This window comes from Nannobrachium achirus, assembly GCF_963921795.1.
Source record: "Nannobrachium achirus genome assembly, chromosome: 1".
Taxonomy (NCBI): domain Eukaryota; kingdom Metazoa; phylum Chordata; class Actinopteri; order Myctophiformes; family Myctophidae; genus Nannobrachium; species Nannobrachium achirus.
In genome coordinates, this window is record NC_137810.1 from 65,800,052 (window position 1) to 65,822,850 (window position 22,799).

The 22,799-nt window shown below is 43.7% G+C and overlaps 1 protein-coding gene across 1 annotated transcript in view; it reads right to left on the reverse strand.

The window, feature by feature from the left end:
- axdnd1 (axonemal dynein light chain domain containing 1) overlaps positions 1-22,799 on the reverse strand; it is a gene marked incomplete at its 5' end in the record, with an annotated part of 40,793 nt that extends 17,994 nt beyond the window's left edge. Inside the window, 13 exons of the mRNA XM_080731147.1 lie at positions 3,525-3,691; positions 8,354-8,455; positions 10,067-10,187; positions 11,216-11,320; positions 12,534-12,674; positions 14,873-14,994; positions 16,140-16,248; positions 16,762-16,818; positions 16,987-17,072; positions 17,411-17,501; positions 17,862-17,965; positions 18,925-19,031; positions 22,730-22,799. Coding sequence (XP_080587273.1) covers positions 3,525-3,691; positions 8,354-8,455; positions 10,067-10,187; positions 11,216-11,320; positions 12,534-12,674; positions 14,873-14,994; positions 16,140-16,248; positions 16,762-16,818; positions 16,987-17,072; positions 17,411-17,501; positions 17,862-17,965; positions 18,925-19,031; positions 22,730-22,799 — 1,382 coding nt within the window. The remainder of the gene's footprint in view (positions 1-3,524; positions 3,692-8,353; positions 8,456-10,066; positions 10,188-11,215; positions 11,321-12,533; positions 12,675-14,872; positions 14,995-16,139; positions 16,249-16,761; positions 16,819-16,986; positions 17,073-17,410; positions 17,502-17,861; positions 17,966-18,924; positions 19,032-22,729) is intronic.

The following is a 22,799-nucleotide window of genomic DNA, read 5'->3' on the forward strand; positions in this document are numbered from 1 at the left end:
TGCTGTCTGAAGGTGACTTTTCATACCAATTTTGAAGGAGGCTAGGGATTTGCTCTCCTTTAGGGCTTGTGGAAGGGCGTTCCACATGTTGATGGTATAGCAGGAGAACGAGTTAGCGCCTTGTTTAGTGTTAAATCTACGCTGATGAATACAGATATAGGCCTACAGTTGAGAATTGTCAGAGCTATAAGGCTTTGTGCGCCCACCGAGCTAGGCGGCGCAGACACCCATGCAGGCAGCCGCCACAGCTCCCCGGGCCCCGTGGACCACTGCTACCCCGCCGTAAAGTGGGCACCTGGGGCCAGGCCCACCGGAGCCCCCTACACCCTACTAGGGCCTCCAAGACCACGGACAGCAACCGATGCACGTTCCTTTCCTCATTATAATGAATGAATAATATCCTACAGAACAGATGAAATCACGTAGCTGTATATTGCTGGCTTAATAATTTGTTAATTATTAGGAGAAATAAATATAGATATGAGATACTTCAATGGTTTCCAGTGGAAATAAGCTTAGTCTTTTCATGGATCTCCTTTTAGTAGACCTTGTACCAGTGAACTGTACCGTCATGAAACTGTACCTTTTCCTATGCAAACTTCTAATAAAGTCCTCAATCAATCAATCAATCAATCAAACGCTATTGATTTAACAATAAATAGTCTCAAGAACATGTTGCCAAATTACAACATGGGTCACTGTGACATGGCTTTTTTAATCAAATTGTTGGGTAGCTCACCGAAAGATCTGCAAACTCGCAAGCATGTTGTGAGTCTGTAGACACACCTCGTTGTGAGCTTGTAGATCGGCTATTTTTCGCTGTTTGGCGAGTCTGGCGACCAATCCCGACCCTCCGCGGGTCGTTGTTCTGGCTGCATGGGGTCTGTTATCAAATGATATCGTTGGCCCAAACATGGAATATATATATAGGCTATACAAGGCGCACCGTTGTAATGTAGGCTATAGGCTTTCTAACGATGGGACTCGCGCCAGATGTTCAGCAGAAGAAGAGGATCGAGGCGCCGCAGCGCGCCGCCGCCGAATCTATCCATCTGATGGATGGATGGATAGATGGATAGATATGAGTTCATTTGTCCCCGAGGGACGATTTGGTTGGAGCAATCTACAATTTCAGAGCAATGCACCAAATGGACCCGTACCTACGTGTGTGTGTGTGTGTGTGTGTGTGTGTGTGTGTGTGTGTGTGTGTGTGTGTGTGTGTGTGTGTGTGTGTGTGTGTGTGTGTGTGTAGACCACCTATCGCTCTCTCTCGCTCAAAAAGAGAGAGGGAGCACTATATCTGTTTAAAAAGCTCACAGGAGAAATCGTGACATCATCTCAATCAGTCTTGATTGAATGGGGAAGTTATTAATCTTTGATCACCATCCATTCATGCTGTGCGTCTACAACCCTGTCCCTGCCTTTGATACTGCACCTTTGAAGTCTGCGTTGGCACTGATGGGCTATCAAGCTATTCACCACAGTTTTGTTTGTTGTGAGATGATGAGTAGCCTATTGGAGTTGTGTTGTTTTGGTTTGATTATGGCATAGGGCAGGCCTCTATCTATCCTGCTTACATTTATAGTTATATTTCCCAACTTATTGAATTAATTGATTACCAAATTTATGTATTGTTAGTATGAGAACCTGCAGATGCATGTGCGTGTGTGTGTCAGTCAGTCAGTCAGTCAGACAGACAGACAGACAGACAGACAGACAGACAGACAGACAGACAGACAGACAGACAGACAGACATTAATATGCAGCCAGGGTAATCAATCTATCTGTGTATCTGTGCGTCGGAATTGTGAACTTGATGAGTAGAGGGGGGGGGACGACGACTTCACGGAGGCATGGACAGGCGGACAGACAGACAGACAGACAGACAGACAGACAGACAGACAGACAGACAGACAGACAGACAGACAGCGTCGTGGACTCGTGCGCAAGTGCGCCTTGTTCCATGTTTGGGCCAACGATATAATTTGATAACAGACCCCATGCAGCCAGAACAACCCAGAACGACCCGCGGAGGGTCGGGATTGGTCACCAAACAGCGAAAAATAGCCGATCTACAAGCTCACAACGAGATGTGCGGGGGGTGTGTGTGTGTGTGTGTGTGTGTGTGTGTGTGTGTGTGTGTGTGTGACTTTTATTCCTCTCCGTTGGTCTCCGCCATGTTGGAGCCATGGTAAGCATGATAACTAGCGGCGGCTCCTATTGGTCCATGTGACCAAACCCCCCCCCTATGTTCCCGCCCCGTTCCTTTTGATTGACAGACACCGAAGTCAAGCGCTTGTCATGTTAAAGCAGCAGAGGGAAATGCGTAAAGGCAGTCCTTATGAAATAAAAAGAGGTCCCGCCCCAAGCCATTGCTGTTGATTGACAGACACCGAAGCAAATCATTGCATAGTGTGCAATACAACATGAAATAAATAAATAACACAATGAAATAAATAAATAGCACAATGAAATAAATAAATAACACAATGAAATAAATAAAAGCAAAATTAAATAAAAAACACAATAACATAAAAAAAACGTATATATTTATTTAATTGTATGATCTATTTATATCATTGTGTTTTTTATTTATTTCATTGCGTTTTTTATATAATTCATTGCATTATTCATTTATTTAAATTTTGGGCTGTTAAGGCTTGATGATATAGCTAAATGTGGCATCATGAAATAAAACATTGTTGAATTGAAAAGTCACAATGATATATATAAAAAACACAAAGAAATAAATAGAAAACGCAATTAAATATAAAACATAATACTATTTTGAAAAAAACATTTATTTATTTAGTTGTATTTTGTATTTATTTCATTGTGTTATTTATTTATATCATTGTGTTATTTATTTATTTCATTGACGCATTTATTTATTTCATTGACGCATATATTATTGAATTTTTGTGCAAAAGAACTTCCATAATTGAGGATCTTAATGTGGTCAGTCTGTGATGTCAGTCATCTACACCAGTGGTTCTCAACCTGTGGGTCGGGACCCCTAGGGGGGTCCCCAAATTATTTTGGGGGGGTCCCCAGATGATGAACTTAATGTGCAACATTGGTTTCTCACTCAACAGTAAACAAACCAACATAAAGTTTAAGTGTATAGAAGGTATCTGCACATTTCTAAAGTGACAATTTAAGGACTTTTTAATACCTCTAAAATGACAAATTAAACATTGGCCAAATTGTCAAATAGTAGAGGCAGACATTGTGAAAATATCCGATCTACATGCTCACAATGCCTCGCGTTGCGAGGCGTTGTGAGCATGTAGATCTGCTATTTTCACAATAGAACCATGTTAAACAAAATGTAATGCCTCGAGTCTTACAACTCGTCAGGGTTGGGGGGTCCCCAGTTAAATTAGGATTATTTTAGGTGTCGCGGCCTGAAAAGGTTGAGAACCACTGATCTACAGTATGACACATAACTCAAAACTCCATATTATTTTGGACAAGGTTTCAGTAAACAGATAGCAGTAGGATATGGTGCAGAGTAGGCCTACTTGTTGTGTGTGCGGCAGAAGCTCAACCAGGAGGCCAGTCCATGGTGGATGGAGGTGAGCTGCTCTCTCTGCTCCTCCTCAGTGTGTGACAGTCTGTGCATGAAGCTGCTCACATGCTCCTTCCACTGCTCTGTCAGACACACCATGCTGCTCAGGTCCTCAGTGTCCTGAAAACCACCACCATCACACCAAAACTCAACTTAGTTTAGTTTTAATCTGACTCAAAGAACTGATAGTTGACTTAAAACCTGACTCAGTCATCTGTCAGTTAAACTTTGTGCATGCATTTTCTAATGTGTCTTCATGGGGACATCCACAGTCACACCAAACGGTAGCTATAAAAAAGTTTAAATTGTGACATTGTTGTGATTTTTTAACAACCCTTAAAGTTGCTGTATGTAGTTTTCTGCTGACATAAGCAGGAAAAAGGCAATTGCTTATTTTTATTTTTTATTTTTATTTTATTATATTCAGACGTCTAACAATGCTCCCTAAAACAATCTATAGTCTCTGTGGCGCTTCTAGGAGCCGCAGTCTGCCTCCAAAACTATTATTTTATCTGTAAGAAGCTCTGTCACTCAGCAGCTGATTGGTGCATGAACCGGCCGACCCGGGGCTAAAAAGGATTGACAGACCCTGATTGGTTAATCCCACTGAGGGCAGGCTATCTGTCTATCGACCAATGACAGAACTTCTCACAGATACAAATAATAGTTTTGGAGGCAGATTGTGGCCCCAGGAAGTGTCACAGAGACAACATTTCTTTAGGAAGCACGGTTAGCCTTCTGAATATAATACAATAAAAATAAAAAATACAAATAATCAATTGCCTTTTTTGTGCTTATGTCAGCAAAAAAATAGATATATAGCAACGTTAACTTAAAGTCTCACCATACAGTAAGTAAACAAAGGTAAACAGTGCGCTGAGACACCTTTTCCCCCAAAATAATTTTGGTTCTAGAACTGGTTCTGTTCTAGATTACTTTCACAGAACCGTCAGCCATTTTCTTTGTCCAGTTCCGAGCCAACTTTTAGGGTTCTGAACCAATTCAATTTCCAGTGGAAACACTCTGAACTGGTTCAATATTAGTCAGGGGAAAGAATAACTGAACCGTCTCAACCCCGGTGGAAAAGGGGCCTCAAAGATCTGGTGACATTTAAATTCAATGTATGGGCTAAAACTGGGTGGAAACAATTCAGATATAACAAGTAATAATCAGGACAGACAGTACCTTAGCAGTCAGGGACAGGGTTAGGGGACAGACAGTACCTTAGTGGTCAGGGACAGGGTTAGGGGACAGACAGTACCTTAGCGCAGGGGTTCCCAAACCTTTTTGTCTCAGGGCACCCCATAAATATTTTTTTAATCCGAGGCACCCCTACATTATAATTTTCAGTCCCAGCACCTTATATTTATAGCATATCGTCGTTGTCGGGTGGAAACCTTGTATGTCTAAAACCGTTTTTTTTGTATTTATCATCTATAAAATGTAGTGAAAACAGCAGATCTACAAGCACACAACGCCTCGCATCGCGAGGCGTTGTGTGCTTGTCGATCGGCTGTTTTCACTAGTCGATCGGCTGTTTTCACTAGTTTTTCACAGTCTTGTATGATGAAGCAGGGCTTTGCTTTACCAAGACGTAGACATTTGAAACTTGGAGAAACGAGGTTTCTGCCCGACAGTGACGATATTTCAGTGATTATGTTGCGAGGAAAACGTTGTGATAATAGCCATTTTGGTTAGAACTGACTGAAAATAACTTTACACTTCAAGTTTAAAATGATACTAAATATTTGTGTCCAAGTGTCCAAATAAATTCCAAATATTATCAAATTATCTTGCGGCACCCCTGGACTGCCGTCACGGCACCCCAGGGTGCCCCGTCACCCACTTTGAAAACCCTTAGCGGTCAGGGACAGGGTTAGTGGACAGACAGTACCTTAGCGGTCAGGGACAGGGTTAGAGGACAGACAGTACCTTAGTGGTCAGGGACAGGGTTAGAGGACAGACAGTACCTTAGCGGTCAGGGACAGGGTTAGGAGACAGACAGTACCTTAGCGGTCAGGGACAGGGTTAGGAGACAGACAGTATCTTAGCGGTCAGGGACAGGGTTAGAGGACAGACAGTACCTTAGCGGTCAGGGACAGGGTTAGAGGACAGACAGTACCTTAGTGGTCAGAGACAGGGTTAGGAGACAGACAGTACCTTAGTGGTCAGGGACAGGGTTAGGAGACAGACAGTACCTTAGTGGTCAGAGACAGGGTTAGGAGACAGACAGTACCTTAGTGGTCAGAGACAGGGTTAGGAGACAGACAGTACCTTAGTGGTCAGGGACAGGGTTAGAGGACAGACAGTACCTTAGCGGTCAGGGACAGGGTGAGGGGACAGACAGTACCTTAGTGGTCAGGGACAGGGTTAGGGGACAGACAGTACCTTAGCGGTCAGGGACAGGGTTAGTGGACAGACAGTACCTTAGCGGTCAGGGACAGGGTTAGAGGACAGACAGTACCTTAGTGGTCAGGGACAGGGTTAGGGGACAGACAGTACCTTAGCGGTCAGGGACAGGGTTAGTGGACAGACAGTACCTTAGCGGTCAGGGACAGGGTTAGAGGACAGACAGTACCTTAGCGGTCAGGGACAGGGTTAGGGGACAGACAGTACCTTAGCGGTCAGGGACAGGGTTAGTGGACAGACAGTACCTTAGCGGTCAGGGACAGGGTTAGAGGACAGACAGTACCTTAGCGGTCAGGGACAGGGTTAGTGGACAGACAGTACCTTAGCGGTCAGGGACAGGGTTAGAGGACAGACAGTACCTTAGCGGTCAGGGACAGGGTTAGTGGACAGACAGTACCTTAGCGGTCAGGGACAGGGTTAGTGGACAGACAGTACCTTAGTGGTCAGAGACAGGGTTAGGAGACAGACAGTACCTTAGCGGTCAGGGACAGGGTTAGAGGACAGACAGTACCTTAGCGGTCAGGGACAGGGTTAGGAGACAGACAGTACCTTAGTGGTCAGAGACAGGGTTAGGAGACAGACAGTACCTTAGCGGTCAGGGACAGGGTTAGTGGACAGACAGTACCTTAGCGGTCAGGGACAGGGTTAGAGGACAGACAGTACCTTAGTGGTCAGAGACAGGGTTAGGAGACAGACAGTACCTTAGCGGTCAGGGACAGGGTTAGTGGACAGACAGTACCTTAGCGGTCAGGGACAGGGTTAGAGGACAGACAGTACCTTAGCGGTCAGGGACAGGGTTAGGAGACAGACAGTACCTTAGTGGTCAGAGACAGGGTTAGGAGACAGACAGTACCTTAGTGGTCAGGGACAGGGTTAGAGGACAGACAGTACCTTAGCGGTCAGGGACAGGGTTAGGAGACAGACAGTACCTTAGTGGTCAGGGACAGGGTTAGAGGACAGACAGTACCTTAGCGGTCAGGGACAGGGTTAGTGGACAGACAGTACCTTAGTGGTCAGAGACAGGGTTAGGAGACAGACAGTACCTTAGCGGTCAGGGACAGGGTTAGTGGACAGACAGTACCTTAGTGGTCAGGGACAGGGTTAGAGGACAGACAGTACCTTAGTGGTCAGAGACAGGGTTAGGAGACAGACAGTACCTTAGCGGTCAGGGACAGGGTTAGTGGACAGACAGTACCTTAGTGGTCAGGGACAGGGTTAGAGGACAGACAGTACCTTAGCGGTCAGGGACAGGGTTAGAGGACAGACAGTACCTTAGTGGTCAGAGACAGGGTTAGGAGACAGACAGTACCTTAGTGGTCAGGGACAGGGTTAGAGGACAGACAGTACCTTAGCGGTCAGGGACAGGGTTAGGAGACAGACAGTACCTTAGCGGTCAGGGACAGGGTTAGTGGACAGACAGTACCTTAGTGGTCAGAGACAGGGTTAGGAGACAGACAGTACCTTAGCGGTCAGGGACAGGGTTAGTGGACAGACAGTACCTTAGTGGTCAGGGACAGGGTTAGAGGACAGACAGTACCTTAGCGGTCAGGGACAGGGTTAGGAGACAGACAGTACCTTAGCGGTCAGGGACAGGGTTAGAGGACAGACAGTACCTTAGTGGTCAGAGACAGGGTTAGGAGACAGACAGTACCTTAGCGGTCAGGGACAGGGTTAGGAGACAGACAGTACCTTAGTGGTCAGGGACAGGGTTAGAGGACAGACAGTACCTTAGTGGTCAGGGACAGGGTTAGAGGACAGACAGTACCTTAGCGGTCAGGGACAGGGTTAGAGGACAGACAGTACCTTAGCGGTCAGGGACAGGGTTAGGAGACAGACAGTACCTTAGCGGTCAGGGACAGGGTTAGGGGACAGACAGTACCTTAGCGGTCAGGGACAGGGTTAGGGGACAGACAGTACCTTAGCGGTCAGGGACAGGGTTAGGGGACAGACAGTACCTTAGCGGTCAGGGACAGGGTTAGGGGACAGACAGTACCTTAGCGGTCAGGGACAGGGTTAGGGGACAGACAGTACCTTAGCGGTCAGGGACAGGGTTAGAGGACAGACAGTACCTTAGCGGTCAGGGACAGGGTTAGGGGACAGACAGTACCTTAGCGGTCAGGGACAGGGTTAGAGGACAGACAGTACCTTAGCGGTCAGGGACAGGGTTAGAGGACAGACAGTACCTTAGCGGTCAAAGACAGGGTTAGGGGACAGACAGTACCTTAGTGGTCAGGGACAGGGTTAGGAGACAGACAGTACCTTAGCGGTCAGGGACAGGGTTAGAGGACAGACAGTACCTTAGCGGTCAGGGACAGGGTTAGGGGACAGACAGTACCTTAGCGGTCAGGGACGGGGTTAGGAGACAGACAGTACCTTAACAGTCAAAGACAGGGTGAGGTGTTGGGCCGTGGTGGACCAGGTCTGCTCACTCACATGGAGCCTGCTGGCCAGCTGCAGTTTGTTCACACTGATCACCTACAGTCACAACAACAGCAACACAACAACTCCATTTACACACTAAACACAGGCATTTGTAGATCCTTTTCATAAACCCTGGGTTTTTAGCAGAGATCATTTGTGGAGTGATAGGAGTTGTTGATACTTTCAACCACAAGAGGGCAGTAACGATCTACCTGAAAGCTACAGTGAGGGTAGAATGAGAAACCACTGCAGACTAGTTTGAGAGCTGCTACCTTGTACTAATACATGTGTTGTATATTGAAATAATCCTGTTTCTAGAGAAACATTAGAATGTGTTTTTGAGCGGTGGTCACAACGCTCCTATACGTGGCCGTGTGTGTGGGTCTGTCTGTCTGTCTGTCTGTCTGTATGCGTGTCTGTCTGTATGTAGCCTGTATGTAGTACCTTTTGTGACCACACATGTTAAGGGAGGGGCGCTGTTGTTCAGGCCAGGCCAGGCCAGACACCCACCCACCCACACACACACACACACACACACACACACACACACACACACAATATATATATATTTGTTTTGCTGTTGCGCAGCCTCCACGACCACCGCTCAGTTCACACGGGTGTGATTTTTTTCCTATATTTTGTTATGATAGTTATGTTTCTTCTACTTGTGGGCAAATATGATAAAGTAAAAACATGGTATGGCATTGATACTCACACTTCTGAACCTGTGGGCCACATTATAAAAATGTCAAGGGGCCACGGGCCAGTTGATAAAATGACATTACTTGATAACTTCTCTCTTTTATTTGCTTTATTTCCACATAACTTAAGACAAGTGCAATGTGCATTATTTTATGGCTTGGGATTACATTTATATTCTGTCAATGACACAATTTGTAATCAAAGTAATTTGCTACATGTTCTCTCTTTTTAATAATTCTGTGCAATTAGCATATTCCACACAAACACAAATTTACATTTGTCTGCTATTTGTCTGGGTTGATATATGTCTGCCTGCTATCAAGTGGCATAACAACATTAAAGATAGTGTAGCTGCATGAGCACGTCTCTCTTTCAATTGCTTCACAATGTTATTTACACTCAAATGGCTTTTTACAGAAAATAAACTTAAATAGTTATGGCAAAGGAAAATCAAATAGAATCAAACAATCTACTTAAAATAGATTACCCAGACTGTTTAGCCAAATGGCTAATGGTGCAGTTGTTAAGTAGAGCTACAGTGGGCCTATATCTCTCTTTCATTTGATTTGCATTAGGCCTACGATGAGGTTTTGGGTATGCTAATTAGTCGGACGAGCCACTGGAAAAAGAAAAGAAAATCGGCGATTTCAATGGCTGCTTTCAAGATGTTTTGGGAACGCAAGGTCCAATCTGCTCAGTTTAAAGCTTGTTGAATGCGTAACTTCGAGGACATTAAGTTGGTGGGCCAGTCAAAATACCGTGGGCCGGAAGTGGCCCGCGGGCCGGAGTTTGAGTATCACTGTTCTAAAGTCTGCTGTCTCTCCAATACATTATCTGTATAATAAGTTCATACAGTACAGTGCAGGCTGGATGGATAGACCCTTTCTGTGTGTGTGTGTGTGTGTGTGTGTGTGTGTGTGTGTGTGTGTGTGTGTGTGTGTGTGTGTGTGTGTGTGTGGTGACCTTGACAGCCAGGTTGTAGGTCACAGTGCTCCAGAGGTCTCTCTCCTGGGTCAGTCGGACCACCTGACCCTCCAGACGCCTGCGCTGCAGCTCATACAGCTCATGATACTCATGGACCACACTGTGTGCACGCGCGTACACACACACACACACACACACACACACACACACACACACACACACACACACACACACACACACACACACACACACACACACACACACACACACACACACACAATGACCCCATGAACCCTATTCTCGGGGCGAACATTTGGCAAAACATTGCAGATCTAAAAGCTCACATGTCGTGACATGTTGTGACCTTGTTTGAAGAGCTTTGGTGTAGAGGGAAATACTAGGCGGCCTAGTACGGAGCCCTGGGGATGTCCGGTTTAACCAGTAGCTATAAGTGGTTAAGGTCTGTTACAAAAGTGTGTAACTTTAAACACAGTCTGAAATCATACCTGTTTTCACAAGCTTTAAGTTAGGTTCAAAGTGTATGGTTATCTTATCCTTTTGTTTCATTGTATTACGTTCTTATCTTATATGTCAGGGGTGGGCAACTTTGATGATGGGCCACTATATTTTCACACAGTGCATGTACAGTCAAAATAGCAGAAATAGCCGATCTACAGGCTCAGAACTGAGCTTGTAGATTATTATTTTGAGCTATTTTGGAATTTGAATCCTGAAAAGTATTAATGCATTTATGTTCTTAACTTTATGAACAAATACATTGGACATAAAAAAAGACTAGTACTAGTCATTAAGCTACTAATATAGACTGAAGTAATTAAAGTGGGTCATGTTTGCATGTTTTGAATTGTAACAGCTGAAATCAATAAATATATCGGTATTCTGATATTAACCCGCAGGCCACATTAAGTGAAGGTGGGGGCCGCATGTGGCCCCCGGGGGGCCAGTTGCCCATGTATGTCTAATATGTAATATCCTCTATGTTTTTCCATGTTTAATCCTTGTCTATTTTTGTTTTATTTTGAAGTACAACTCGTCTACACCGGAGTACATTATGAAAAGTGCAATATAAATACATTTGACTAAGACATTGGCACACAATTTAAGATATTTGGCAAAATATAATAAAACAGAACATAAAGGAACAGGACAGAACAGTTGTGGTCTTACTCAGAGTTCTTCTGGCACTGGTCCAGAGCTCTGGATAACTCCCGCTGGGTTTTCTCTGCTTGCGTTGATACAAACTCATCATGGTCTCTCACTGCAGACAGCTCCCTGAGGACACACACACACACACACACACACACACACACACACACACACACACACACACACACACACACACACACACACACACACACACACACACACACACACACACACACACACACTAGAGATGCTCCGATTGGAATTTTTGGGGCCGATACCGATCACCGATCAACTGGAATCAATATCTGCCAATACCGATATTCCCGATCACAGCGTCAAATCCATAAATTCTTCTATTTATTGTGTTACTGTAGCAGTATTTATATATTTAATGAAAACAAAACATTGACATTGTATATTAAGTATAAACATTAGGAGATTGCAGGCTGAGGTCCTTTAGTATCCAATTCAACTTGTAGGAGTTGAAGCTGAGTTTACATTCAGTCCCACAGATAAATATTGTGAAAATAGCTCATCTAGCTTGTAGAGCGGAAAAGCCGATAGAGGCAAAGCTGATACCGATATAAGCCAATAGAGGCATTATCGGCCGATCGCGATCACTCACCGATCAATCGGCACATCTCTAACGCACACGATGCATATACATTCATCAGTTACAGTATATTAAACCTCAAGAATCAATATAATGTATTTGTCATTACCACTCATACAGTACAGGTACAAGCAGCAAAATGCTAGTGGCAAGGTCCACAATACACTGCTAACAGCAACGTAAGACAAGAACAATAATATATTGGATAGAATATGAACTAGAAGAGTAAAAAGTAAAGTAATAATAATTACAATTCACAATTTAGGCATTAACCAGAGCGACTTCCAATAAGCAAGGTAAATACATACTGTACTGTACATCAAATGCAGACAGCGTAGTGCCTCAGGAAACTAGGAGCTCTCTACCAATGTTTCTGCGTTTCAATTTAAAGTTAACTGACCCTAAACCTATAGTTCACTTGAATTCATTTTTTTTTCTCGCATTCCCAATAATTTGATTACAATAAATGTACCCCCAATGATTACGGATGGGGACCCAAAAGCACAGGTCCCCATCCGGAATCAATGGGGGTAGATTTACTATAATACATTTTTTGGTCTTAGGGTGACAAATAAAAATAAAAATATTATTGAACTCAAGTCTCTATGCCGTGTACGTAAACAAAAGAAAAAAGGTCATTTTAGGGTGAACTACTCCTTTGAACCCCACACCCCAACAGTGCCAACACACACTGTAACCCTTGACCCCCATCAGTCCCAGACCTACGTGTTGATCTCCTGGATGTTGGTCTTGAAGCAGATGATCTCTTCAGTCATCCTGCGGTCCAGAGCTCTCTGAGCCAGAGTCTCTGTGTGGAGACCCTTCAGCTGCCTGGGAATGTGGTCTAATAGAGACACGTAGCGCTGCCTGGAACATATAAACACAATGTGGTCTAATAGAGACACGTAGCGCTGCCTGGAACACATAAACACAATATGGTCTAATAGAGACACGTAGCGCTGCCTGGAACATATAAACACAATGTGGTCTAATAGAGACACGTAGCGCTGCCTGGAACACATAAACACAATGTGGTCTAATAGAGACACGTAGCGCTGCCTGGAACATATAAACACAATGTGGTCTAATAGAGACACGTAGCGCTGCCTGGAACATATAAACACAATAAGGTCTAATAGAGACACGTAGCGCTGCCTGGAACATATAAACACAATATGGTCTAATAGAGACACGTAGCGCTGCCTGGAACATATAAACACAATATGGTCTAATAGAGACACGTAGCGCTGCCTGGAACATATAAACACAATAAGGTCTAATAGAGACACGTAGCGCTGCCTGGAACACATAAACACAATATGGTCTAATAGAGACACGTAGCGCTGCCTGGAACACATAAACACAATATGGTCTAATAGAGACACGTAGCGCTGCCTGGAACACATAAACACAATATGGTCTAATAGAGACACGTAGCGCTGCCTGGAACATATAAACACAATATGGTCTAATAGAGACACGTAGTGCTGCCTGGAACATATAAACACAATATGGTCTAATAGAGACACGTAGCGCTGCCTGGAACATATAAACACAATATGGTCTAATAGAGACACGTAGTGCTGCCTGGAACATATAAACACAATATGGTCTAATAGAGACACGTAGCGCTGCCTGGAACATATAAACACAATATGGTCTAATAGAGACACGTAGCGCTGCCTGAAACATATAAACACAATATGGTCTAATAGATACACATAGAGCTGCCTGGAACATATAAACACAATATGGTCTAATAGAGACACGTAGCGCTGCCTGGAACATATAAACACAATATGGTCTAATAGAGACACGTAGCGCTGCCTGGAACATATAAACACAATATGGTCTAATAGAGACACGTAGCGCTGCCTGAAACATATAAACACAATATGGTCTAATAGAGACACGTAGCGCTGCCTGAAACATATAAACACATCCCTGCAGCTGTCTGGGAATGTGGTCTAACAGAGACACGTAGCGCTGCCTGGAACACATAAACACAATGTGGTCTAACACAGTGGTTCTCAACCTGTGGTACATGTACCACTGGTGGTACTTGAGCCCCCCTCTGGTGGTACACAGAAGGGGGCTCCGAAAAAAGAAGAAAAAAGATAAAAGTGTAGTGAAATATTTATATTATACTGTAGGAAGTTCTGACCAAGCAATTAGTTGAAAAAGGCTTTCAATGTCTGTCTCAATGTGACAACTGCAGGTGTGAAAGGGGAAAAATACTTATTTCTATTGATTACACAACCCATGAAGCCTTGAATTGATGTTTTTGTTTTTGTTGCATTCCTAAGCCAATAATTTGATGACCGGCGGAATCGGCCTAGAACACATGAACACATCTCTGTAAATATATATATATTTATATAAACATATGAAAGAATATGATCATATGACCTGTTAAATTCTGACAAATGTGGACAGACACTGTTCTACTCTTCTGGAGCAAAAGCAAAGCATCACAAGAAACTAGTCATGCTTATTTTATTCAGTTATGTTGAGTCAGTTTTTATGATTGGGGACTCTTTATAACTCAACAGAGTGTTCCATAGCATAAAGCAAGAAGCCCCAAGATGCAGAGGTTTAAATTGATTTCAGAGCAGCTTATTGGGTCAGGGTTAGGGGTCATTGCGAGGCAAAATGCAGAGCAGAATACCTACAACTCCTCCCCACCTACAACAAATCATATTCAGCCATGGCGTGACGAAGTGGCTTATAAGCTTTTATAGCTGGAGATTCAGTGAGGCAGAAGCAGTATTGCATTCACTGTACCGCAATGTTCTGACAAAAAAACAGGAAGGCCTTGTCTTTGTATGCCTGTCAGTGTTTGTTACTCTCACCTATATAATAGTATAATAGTATGGTCATGAAATGGAGTTACAGACCAGCAAGAGTCCATTTGGTTCCTAACTATGAATAATTTAGCTGGTGAATCGTCCTGGAACGCCCTCAAGAACCCCGTTTTGTGACCTATTGTTGACTATGATAGTAGTGAAGTTAACACAGACATGTCTTATTGTGTGCTGCATGCATAGTGTGTGGAGTTGCATTACCTGAGTTTGGCCAGCAGGTGTCCCCTCTCAGCACATTCCACACTGACCTGTCTGATCAGCTCATGAAACACTATGTTGTAGATGTTCTGCTCCACACGAACCAGCTCCAACAGGTTCTGCATCTACACACACACACACACACACACACACACACACACACACACACACACACACACACACACACACACACGCACACACGCACACACGCACACAAGCACACAAGCACACACACACACACACACACACAAGCAAGCACACACACACACACACACACACGCACACGCGCACGCACACGCACACGCACAAGCACACGCACACGCACAGTTATGGTGGGTATGGTGTATGGCAAATATAGTTTGATTCATTGATTACATGTTGTATTGACAAATTGTGCATATACACGACCATACTGTATGTTTGTACATAATCTGTCAAAATGATAAAACACAACAAAGCCTAGGAGACTCTTTCCATTGTGGTCCTTTAAGTGCAAACTGAGTGAAGGGAATACAATTCCAACATTCTAGACAAGTAAAATACCAAAGAACAACAACTGTACTGTAAAAGGAACCTGTTACAACGGACTGATTGATGCTTTGATTTTGTCTAGCTGCTATTCAGACAGCTCTTTAAGGAGGACATTTAGTTAACGATGGAGCTAATGAGAGCTAATTGATAGTGTCACAGTTTTTGCATATCTCATCTCATTCAATGCAGAGCTGTTCAAGAGGAGAGTGGCGTCACGCTTTGCTCTCGCCGCAGACCGGAAGTGGCGTCGCTGGAGTATTTCTAACAAGCCTCTGCGGCTCTTCAGCCCGTCCACCACCATTGTAACCGAGGCATTTTCACTCGCTGGTAAGTAGACTAAATCAAATCTTTTTCACCCTTTTAACGCATTCACGGGCCTCTCCAAGTTAGGCAACATTATTATTTCACGTAATCGGCTCTAGTTATTGTTTAATGTAAAAAAAATGTACTTAATTGACTTATTGAATTATTTACTTAAATTAACTTGGAGAGGCCTGTGAATGCGTTAAAAGGGGTAAAAAGACGTGATTTAGTCTACTTACCAGCGAGTGAAAATGCCTCGGTTACAATGGAGGTGGACGAGGCTGAAGAGCAGCAGGAGTATCACCAGACTACCAGGACGCTAAATGGTGACGTCACGTCCGCTTTCTACGCTTACAATGGGAGTCAACGTAAGTGTCAGAACTCTCTCTATCTATCTATGGGTCTGATTCAATGTAACCGTATGTCATGTGTTCACCTGTGACAGGTGTGTGAGCTCCTCTGGTCTCTGATTGGCTCCTGCCTTCTCCAGCATGTCGTCCATCACTCTCATCAACTGCACCGCCTCCAGCCTGCCACTGGGCCTCCTGCACACACACGCACACGCACGCACACACACACACACACACACACACACACACACACACACACTCACATCACGGCACTCTGTGCTGCGCTGTGAACTTGTATCCACAATTTTCCCCGGGGGTTTACTGGAGACTATCAGGACCAAACTTCCGGGTTTAACAGCAGACATACAAGCTCATATACATACATACATACATACAAGCAAAATATATATATTTTGAGCCTAAACTTGCCGACGGGACAGTACTGACAGCGACGTGTGTGTGTGTGTGTGTGTGTGTGTGTGTGTGTGTGCGCGTGTGAGTGCGTGTTTGTGTGCGTGTGTGTGCGTGTGTGTAATAATTTTTGTTATAAATACGAAACAAACGGTTTTGGACATACAAGGTTTCCATCCGACAACGACGAAATAGAACCACACCAATTGTGTAAGTTATACTGAATTACTCTACAATACAGTTTGGACAACATAACATTCTAGTCATTAAAACAAGTAGAGCAGCTTTAGTACTCACAGTGAAGGGAAGAGCCTCAGGCGTTGCTCTTCATCTTTGAGCTGCATGGTGAATTTACTGTGAGGAGAAGAAGAGGAGAGAGAATACTGTTTATGGTTCTATGGGTTCATGAACAGAAACAGAAACACTGCTTAGAAGTTCCATACAGTCCATTTTGAGGTGAATTGAGGACCTCAAGGACATGGTGAGAGTTATGGTGAGAAGGTTCTATCATGATGAACTCACTCATTGTAGAACTCCAGACCCTGGACTCCTCGGTTCTTCACTATGTGATACTCCTCTGGGATCAGAGTGTCTGCCACACCCACATCCTGGAGAGACAGACACACAGACAGACAGACAGACAGACAGACAGACAGACACACAGACAGACAGACAGACAGACAGACAGACAGACAGACAGACAGACAGACAGACAGACAGTATTAAAGGCAGAAATTGTGAAAATAGACGATCTACATTCTCACACCGCCCGCAACGCAAACAATAGGACATGTTATACAAAATGTAATGCCTCGACTCTTAGTGCTCGTGGGGGGCTTAACAGTGGCACTTAACAGGCCCACAAACACTGTTTCAAGTGGGCCCTGATGCAGAAAAGGTGGGGAACCTCTGGTCTAGAATGTAGAGACAACAGTAACAGTCTTGCCTTCAGGTTGTCACTGCTCCTGCTGCTCAGAGGTGGGAGGGTCATCCTTCTCCTTGAGGTTACCATGGAGTCACATAGGAAGGAGATGTCCCTGTACGCACACACACACACACACACACACACACACACACACACACACACACACACACACACACACACACACACACACACACACACACACACACACACACACACACACGCACGTGCGCACGCACGCGCAATGTACAGAAACACATCCTGTTAAACATGAGGGACATACAGTTAGGACAGCTGAGATGGAGACAGTGTAGGAGAGACAATACATTTGAGAGACAGACAGTGTAGGAGAGACAGAACATTTGAGAGACAGACAGTGTAGGAGAGACAGTACATTTGAGAGACAGACAGTGTAGGAGAGACAGTACATTTGATAGACAGACAGTGTAGGAGAGACAGACAGACACACACTGACCTTCCAGCTCCGGTCAGGGACGGTGGTTGGTCCAGGAAGTGCTGGTATTTCTTACGTCCATGTGGGTGATTCCACACAGGGTCTGGTCTTCTGACTCCATTAGCCTTTAATACACAAACAACACTATAATAGTATACTGGTTGGAATCATGAAGGTAAACAGCTCAACTTAAAACTACTTTACATCATAAAGAAAAGAAGAAGAAAAAAAAAAAAACACTTAAAAACCAGCGTACCAGCGTCAGTACTAGATACATTAGCCAGTAGCTTGTAGGTATCTTTGCTGCTTTCAGAATGATGCACTCACTGTTTCAACGAGCAAAAGCTACATCATTACATTTTCAGTGGCATTTTGTTATTTTATCAACATAAAATAACAAAACCGTTTGAGTATTGAGTGCAGTTTGTTCATCACACCAAAGAATGAATTCTCCATCTGCATCCATTTGTAGCTTTTTTACACAGTCATCTGTGTTATGTATTTAACCACTCAATGCCATATAGCACACTGTTTCCCAAACAATGGGTCGGCACCAATTTGTGGGTCGCAGATTGACTGGCTCCAGCCAATAGACCAGCCCACTCTCTGAGTGGACTGCTCCAGCGCAGAGTCTGAATTCAGGCTAGGTCGCAGAGTGAGTGTCCCTTTATTTTTTGTTTCCAAAATGTTGTAATTATTATAATTTTAAAAGATTTTTCTAAAGATTCCACAAAAATGCACAAATTCTCATTAATAAATAATCAAATAACCAAACCATCCCAGTCACATTTGGGTAGCTTCAATGTAGCTAGAGACTTTCACCAAGTAACTGGTACTATATTGCTACTTATTTTGTAAAGTAGCTATCTTACTCAACACTGATCAGCACACACAACAATAGATACTGTATGCACTAATAGTGGGGTGTGTGTGTGTGTGTGTGTGTGTGTGTGTGTGTGTGTGTGTGTGTGTGTGTGTGTGTGTGTGTGTGTGTGTGTGTGTGTGTGTGTGTGTGTGTGTGTGTGTGTGTGCGTGCGTGCGTAAGTGCGTAAGTGCGTGCGTGCGTGTGTGTGTGTGTGCATACCTTGGCGTGTGTGTGGCAGGTGGAGGTGAGTGTATCTAACAGCTGGTCAGGGATCAGTTCAGTGTGGACAGGAAGCAGGTGTTTGTCCTTCAGTACAGGAAGCTCCACTGATCAGGAAATACACTTTGATCACTTTTTTTTAATATAAAGAACAGGATCTGCAAATGATTGTTGATTCATTCCTATCACTCACTCAGCCCCTGAAGCTTTGAATCATTGAGATTCTGGTGTTTTTGTCACAGTAAAGTAGGCTAAATAGGAGGCCAGGCTCTGCAAAACTGTAAAGAATTATGAACTCCAAACACTGGGTTACAAGCACAATGTTTTAAATATCGTTTTGATCTTGTTCAGATTGACCTCCTATTTACTTCAATTAATTAATAATTGGAATATTAGATCAGGAATGTGACAAAAAAGAAAAATAATAAAATCCTCACAAATGCAAGGCCTCCATAGGTGAGTAGCCCAATTGATGGAAAACAAAAAGTCATTTTTGGGGGGATGAACTACTAAAGTATACTAACTTAGCAACCACATGCAGGGAATTATAGGGCCTAATTAAAACAATGTATTTCCCCCCTGTATTAGCGGAGCGGTTAAGTGCTACGATCTTTCATTTTATGATAAAAGCGTGAAAATTGGCATGAGCAGTCTCCATGGGTCACTTGACAAGAAAATTGTCCTAGGCAATTGAAATTTCAATATGGCGGCCATTTTTCAAGATGGCCAACACCTTAGTGCAGAATTTAAGTAATGTAATGGTATATTTGGTGATACAAGCATGAAAATTGGCATGAGCAGTCTCTGTGGGTCACTTGACAATAAGCCACCCACAGCCACTTGAAATTTCAAGATGGCGGGCATTTTTCAAGATGGCCACCACTGTAGTGAAGCAATTAAGTGATATAAGGGTTTATTTGGTGATACAAGCATGATAATTTACATGAGCAGTCTCTGTGGGTAACTTGACAATAAGCCACCCACAGCCACTTGAATTTTCAAGATGGTGGCCGTTTTACAAGATTGCCACCAGCCCACCACCTAAATGGAGCATTAAGCAATAGAATGGTTTAGTTAGTGACACAAGTATACGCAAATTGATATGAGCAGTCTTTATGACAAGAAATCACTTCCAGCCACTTGAAATTTCTATTTTCAAGATGGCCCCCTGGATCCTCAAAAGGTACATTTTCTCATATAAATGTATGTATTTTTCATTAAGGACGATTTGGTGTTATTCCATTTTAGATTATGTTAAAGAACAACTTTTAACACATCAAAATACAACTGTGTGGATCATAGAAAGATTAGAAAAGAGAGATTATCTGCACTACCAGGACACGCTGGTGATATATCACTGCTGTTAAACTCAGAATGAGGTTCAATGTCAGCTAATTGAAAGTTAGTATCCCAAATGTTGTCTAATTACCCCAAAACAGATAGCTGCACCTGAATTGACAGGTTGTGCCAGCACGGGAGAGCCGAGCCAAGGTTAAACAGTATTTAAACGGCATTGGAAGAACGATTGGACCAAGTGTAGGGTTAAGGTATGAACTTAGTTGTATCCCATACATCAAAGTGCTTGGTAAAATGTGGTTCAAGGATAAACCCTCTGCCTCTGCCTAAGACATGACAGAAGCCATCATAACAGTTGAGAAAACTAACTGGGACAGATGTTTCATTTGTCAGCAGGTCACAGAGGAAAAACAATTCAGCAGAGAGCACAATCTTGGTTATGATACCATTGCAAGAAATGTTCCATTATTTCAGAACAAAAAAAAACATTGCATGGATGCACCTCAGTGATGTAGCCCAAGCTCATCAGGATTTCGGGTCTCGCAACATCATGCCCCTCACTTGGTTGACCCAGCCGGGGTTGATTAAGTCCCGATTTATGTCCCGGTAGCTACCCACCATCAGTCCCATTAAAGAAAGACAGGACCATTCACTCCACCGCTCTGGAACTACTCGGCCGAGACTGGGAGAGGAAAATCTAGCGCATGCATGGAGGGACTAAGCTTTGTGGATTGACTCCTGTCCGGGCCCCTCCTATGTCTCACCAGGTCCAGGACCTGTGCGTTGCACCATACTCCAGCCCCAGACATTTCACTCAGGAGTGGTGGATTTTGAGCCACAATGGTACTGCAGGCTCCACCTGGCCCAATGGTGGTGATGCATGCAGGCTCCGCTTGTGGCTTGAATGGCCCTCCTAAAGGCCTCACAGTGGGGTTGTTGGGCTTCTTCCTCATGGAAGACACAAGCTGGGGCGCTAACCCAACCTGCTCCCGGATGTCGTCTACATTCCGGCTGTCACCCGTCTCTCTGGTGGTCACCAGACTATTCCTGGTTGTCATGTAGTCTATTATATGAGTCACTATAAATAAAATCAATGCTTTTCCTATCTTACTTAGTCCAACCCGACTAGATGAAGGTGATGGTATAGAAAGCACATTGACAAGACACCCGGCAAAATATCATTCAAGCTGTAAACAACACAGAGCTGGAAAGGGCCCAAAAGAGAGCATCTACTGCTGCTGAAGACACCAAAGATATCATGTCAAGAGGCCAAGAAGATCCCAGCCCTCAAAAGCTTTGTGCTTTATCTGTGAAGATGACAGTGCAACGTCCCCCTTACAGGACGCAATGACAATGAAACTTAATGAAAGGGTTAATGAATGTGCCAGGAATCTAAGTGACAAGAAGCTCCTTGCAAAGCTTATCATTGCGTCCTGTATAGGGGACGTTACATTCTCATCTTCACAGATAAAGCACAAAGCTTTTGAGTGCTGGGATCTTCTTGGCCTCTTAATATGGATATATTTGGTATCTTCTGTGTCTTCAGCAGCAGTAGTTTATCATTTTACCACATTTTACCAAGCACTTTGATGTAAGGGATACAACTAAGTTCATGCCGTAACCCTACACTTAGTCCGATCGTTCATCCAATGCCATTCAAATCCTGTGTGATCTGTACACCATCCAGTTTGTGCCCTGGTAGTGCAGATATTGACTATTTTCTAATCTATCTATGATCAACACAGTTGTATATTCATGTGTTGAAAGTGGTTCTTTAGCGTAATCTAAAATAATTTTTTCCTTAATGAAAAATACATACATTTCTATGAGAAAAGGGATCTTTTGAGGATCCAGTGGGACGCCATCTTGAAAATAGAAATTTCAAGTGGCTGGAAGTGATTTCTTGTCAGAGACTGATCATAACAATTAGCATGCTTGTGTCACTAACTAAACAATTATATTGCCTAATGCTCCATTTAGGTGGTGGCAATCTTAAAAAAGATGTCCGCCATCTTGAAATTTAAAGTGACTGTGGGCATTTTCTTGTCAAATGAGCCTTTGAGACAGCTCATGGCAATTTTCATGCTTGTATCACCAAATAAACGATTATATCACTTCAGTGCTCCCTAAGGTGGTGGCCATCTTGAAAAATGGCCGCCATCTTGAAATTTCAAATAGCTGTGGGTTGCTTATTGTCAAGTGACCCACAGAGACTGTTCATGCCAATTTTCATGCTTGCATCATCAAATAAACCCTTATATCACTTAATTGCTTCACTACGGTGGTGTCCATCTTGAAAAATGGCCGCCATCTTGAAATTTCAATTGCCTCGGACAATTTTCTTGTCAAGTGATCCATGGAGACTGTCCATGCCAATTTTCACGCTTTTATCATGAACTGAAAGATTCTGGTGAAAAAAAGCAGTTAGCCGCTCCGCTATATGCTGCATTAGTGTAGCCAATGAGGCTAAATATGAGCATAAAATTATTTTTATATTTCACGTATTTACCTGTGTTGTGTTCTGAGGCTGTTGGATGTGAGGACTCCGTCTTCTGTGAAACGTTCAGAGTCGCACACAT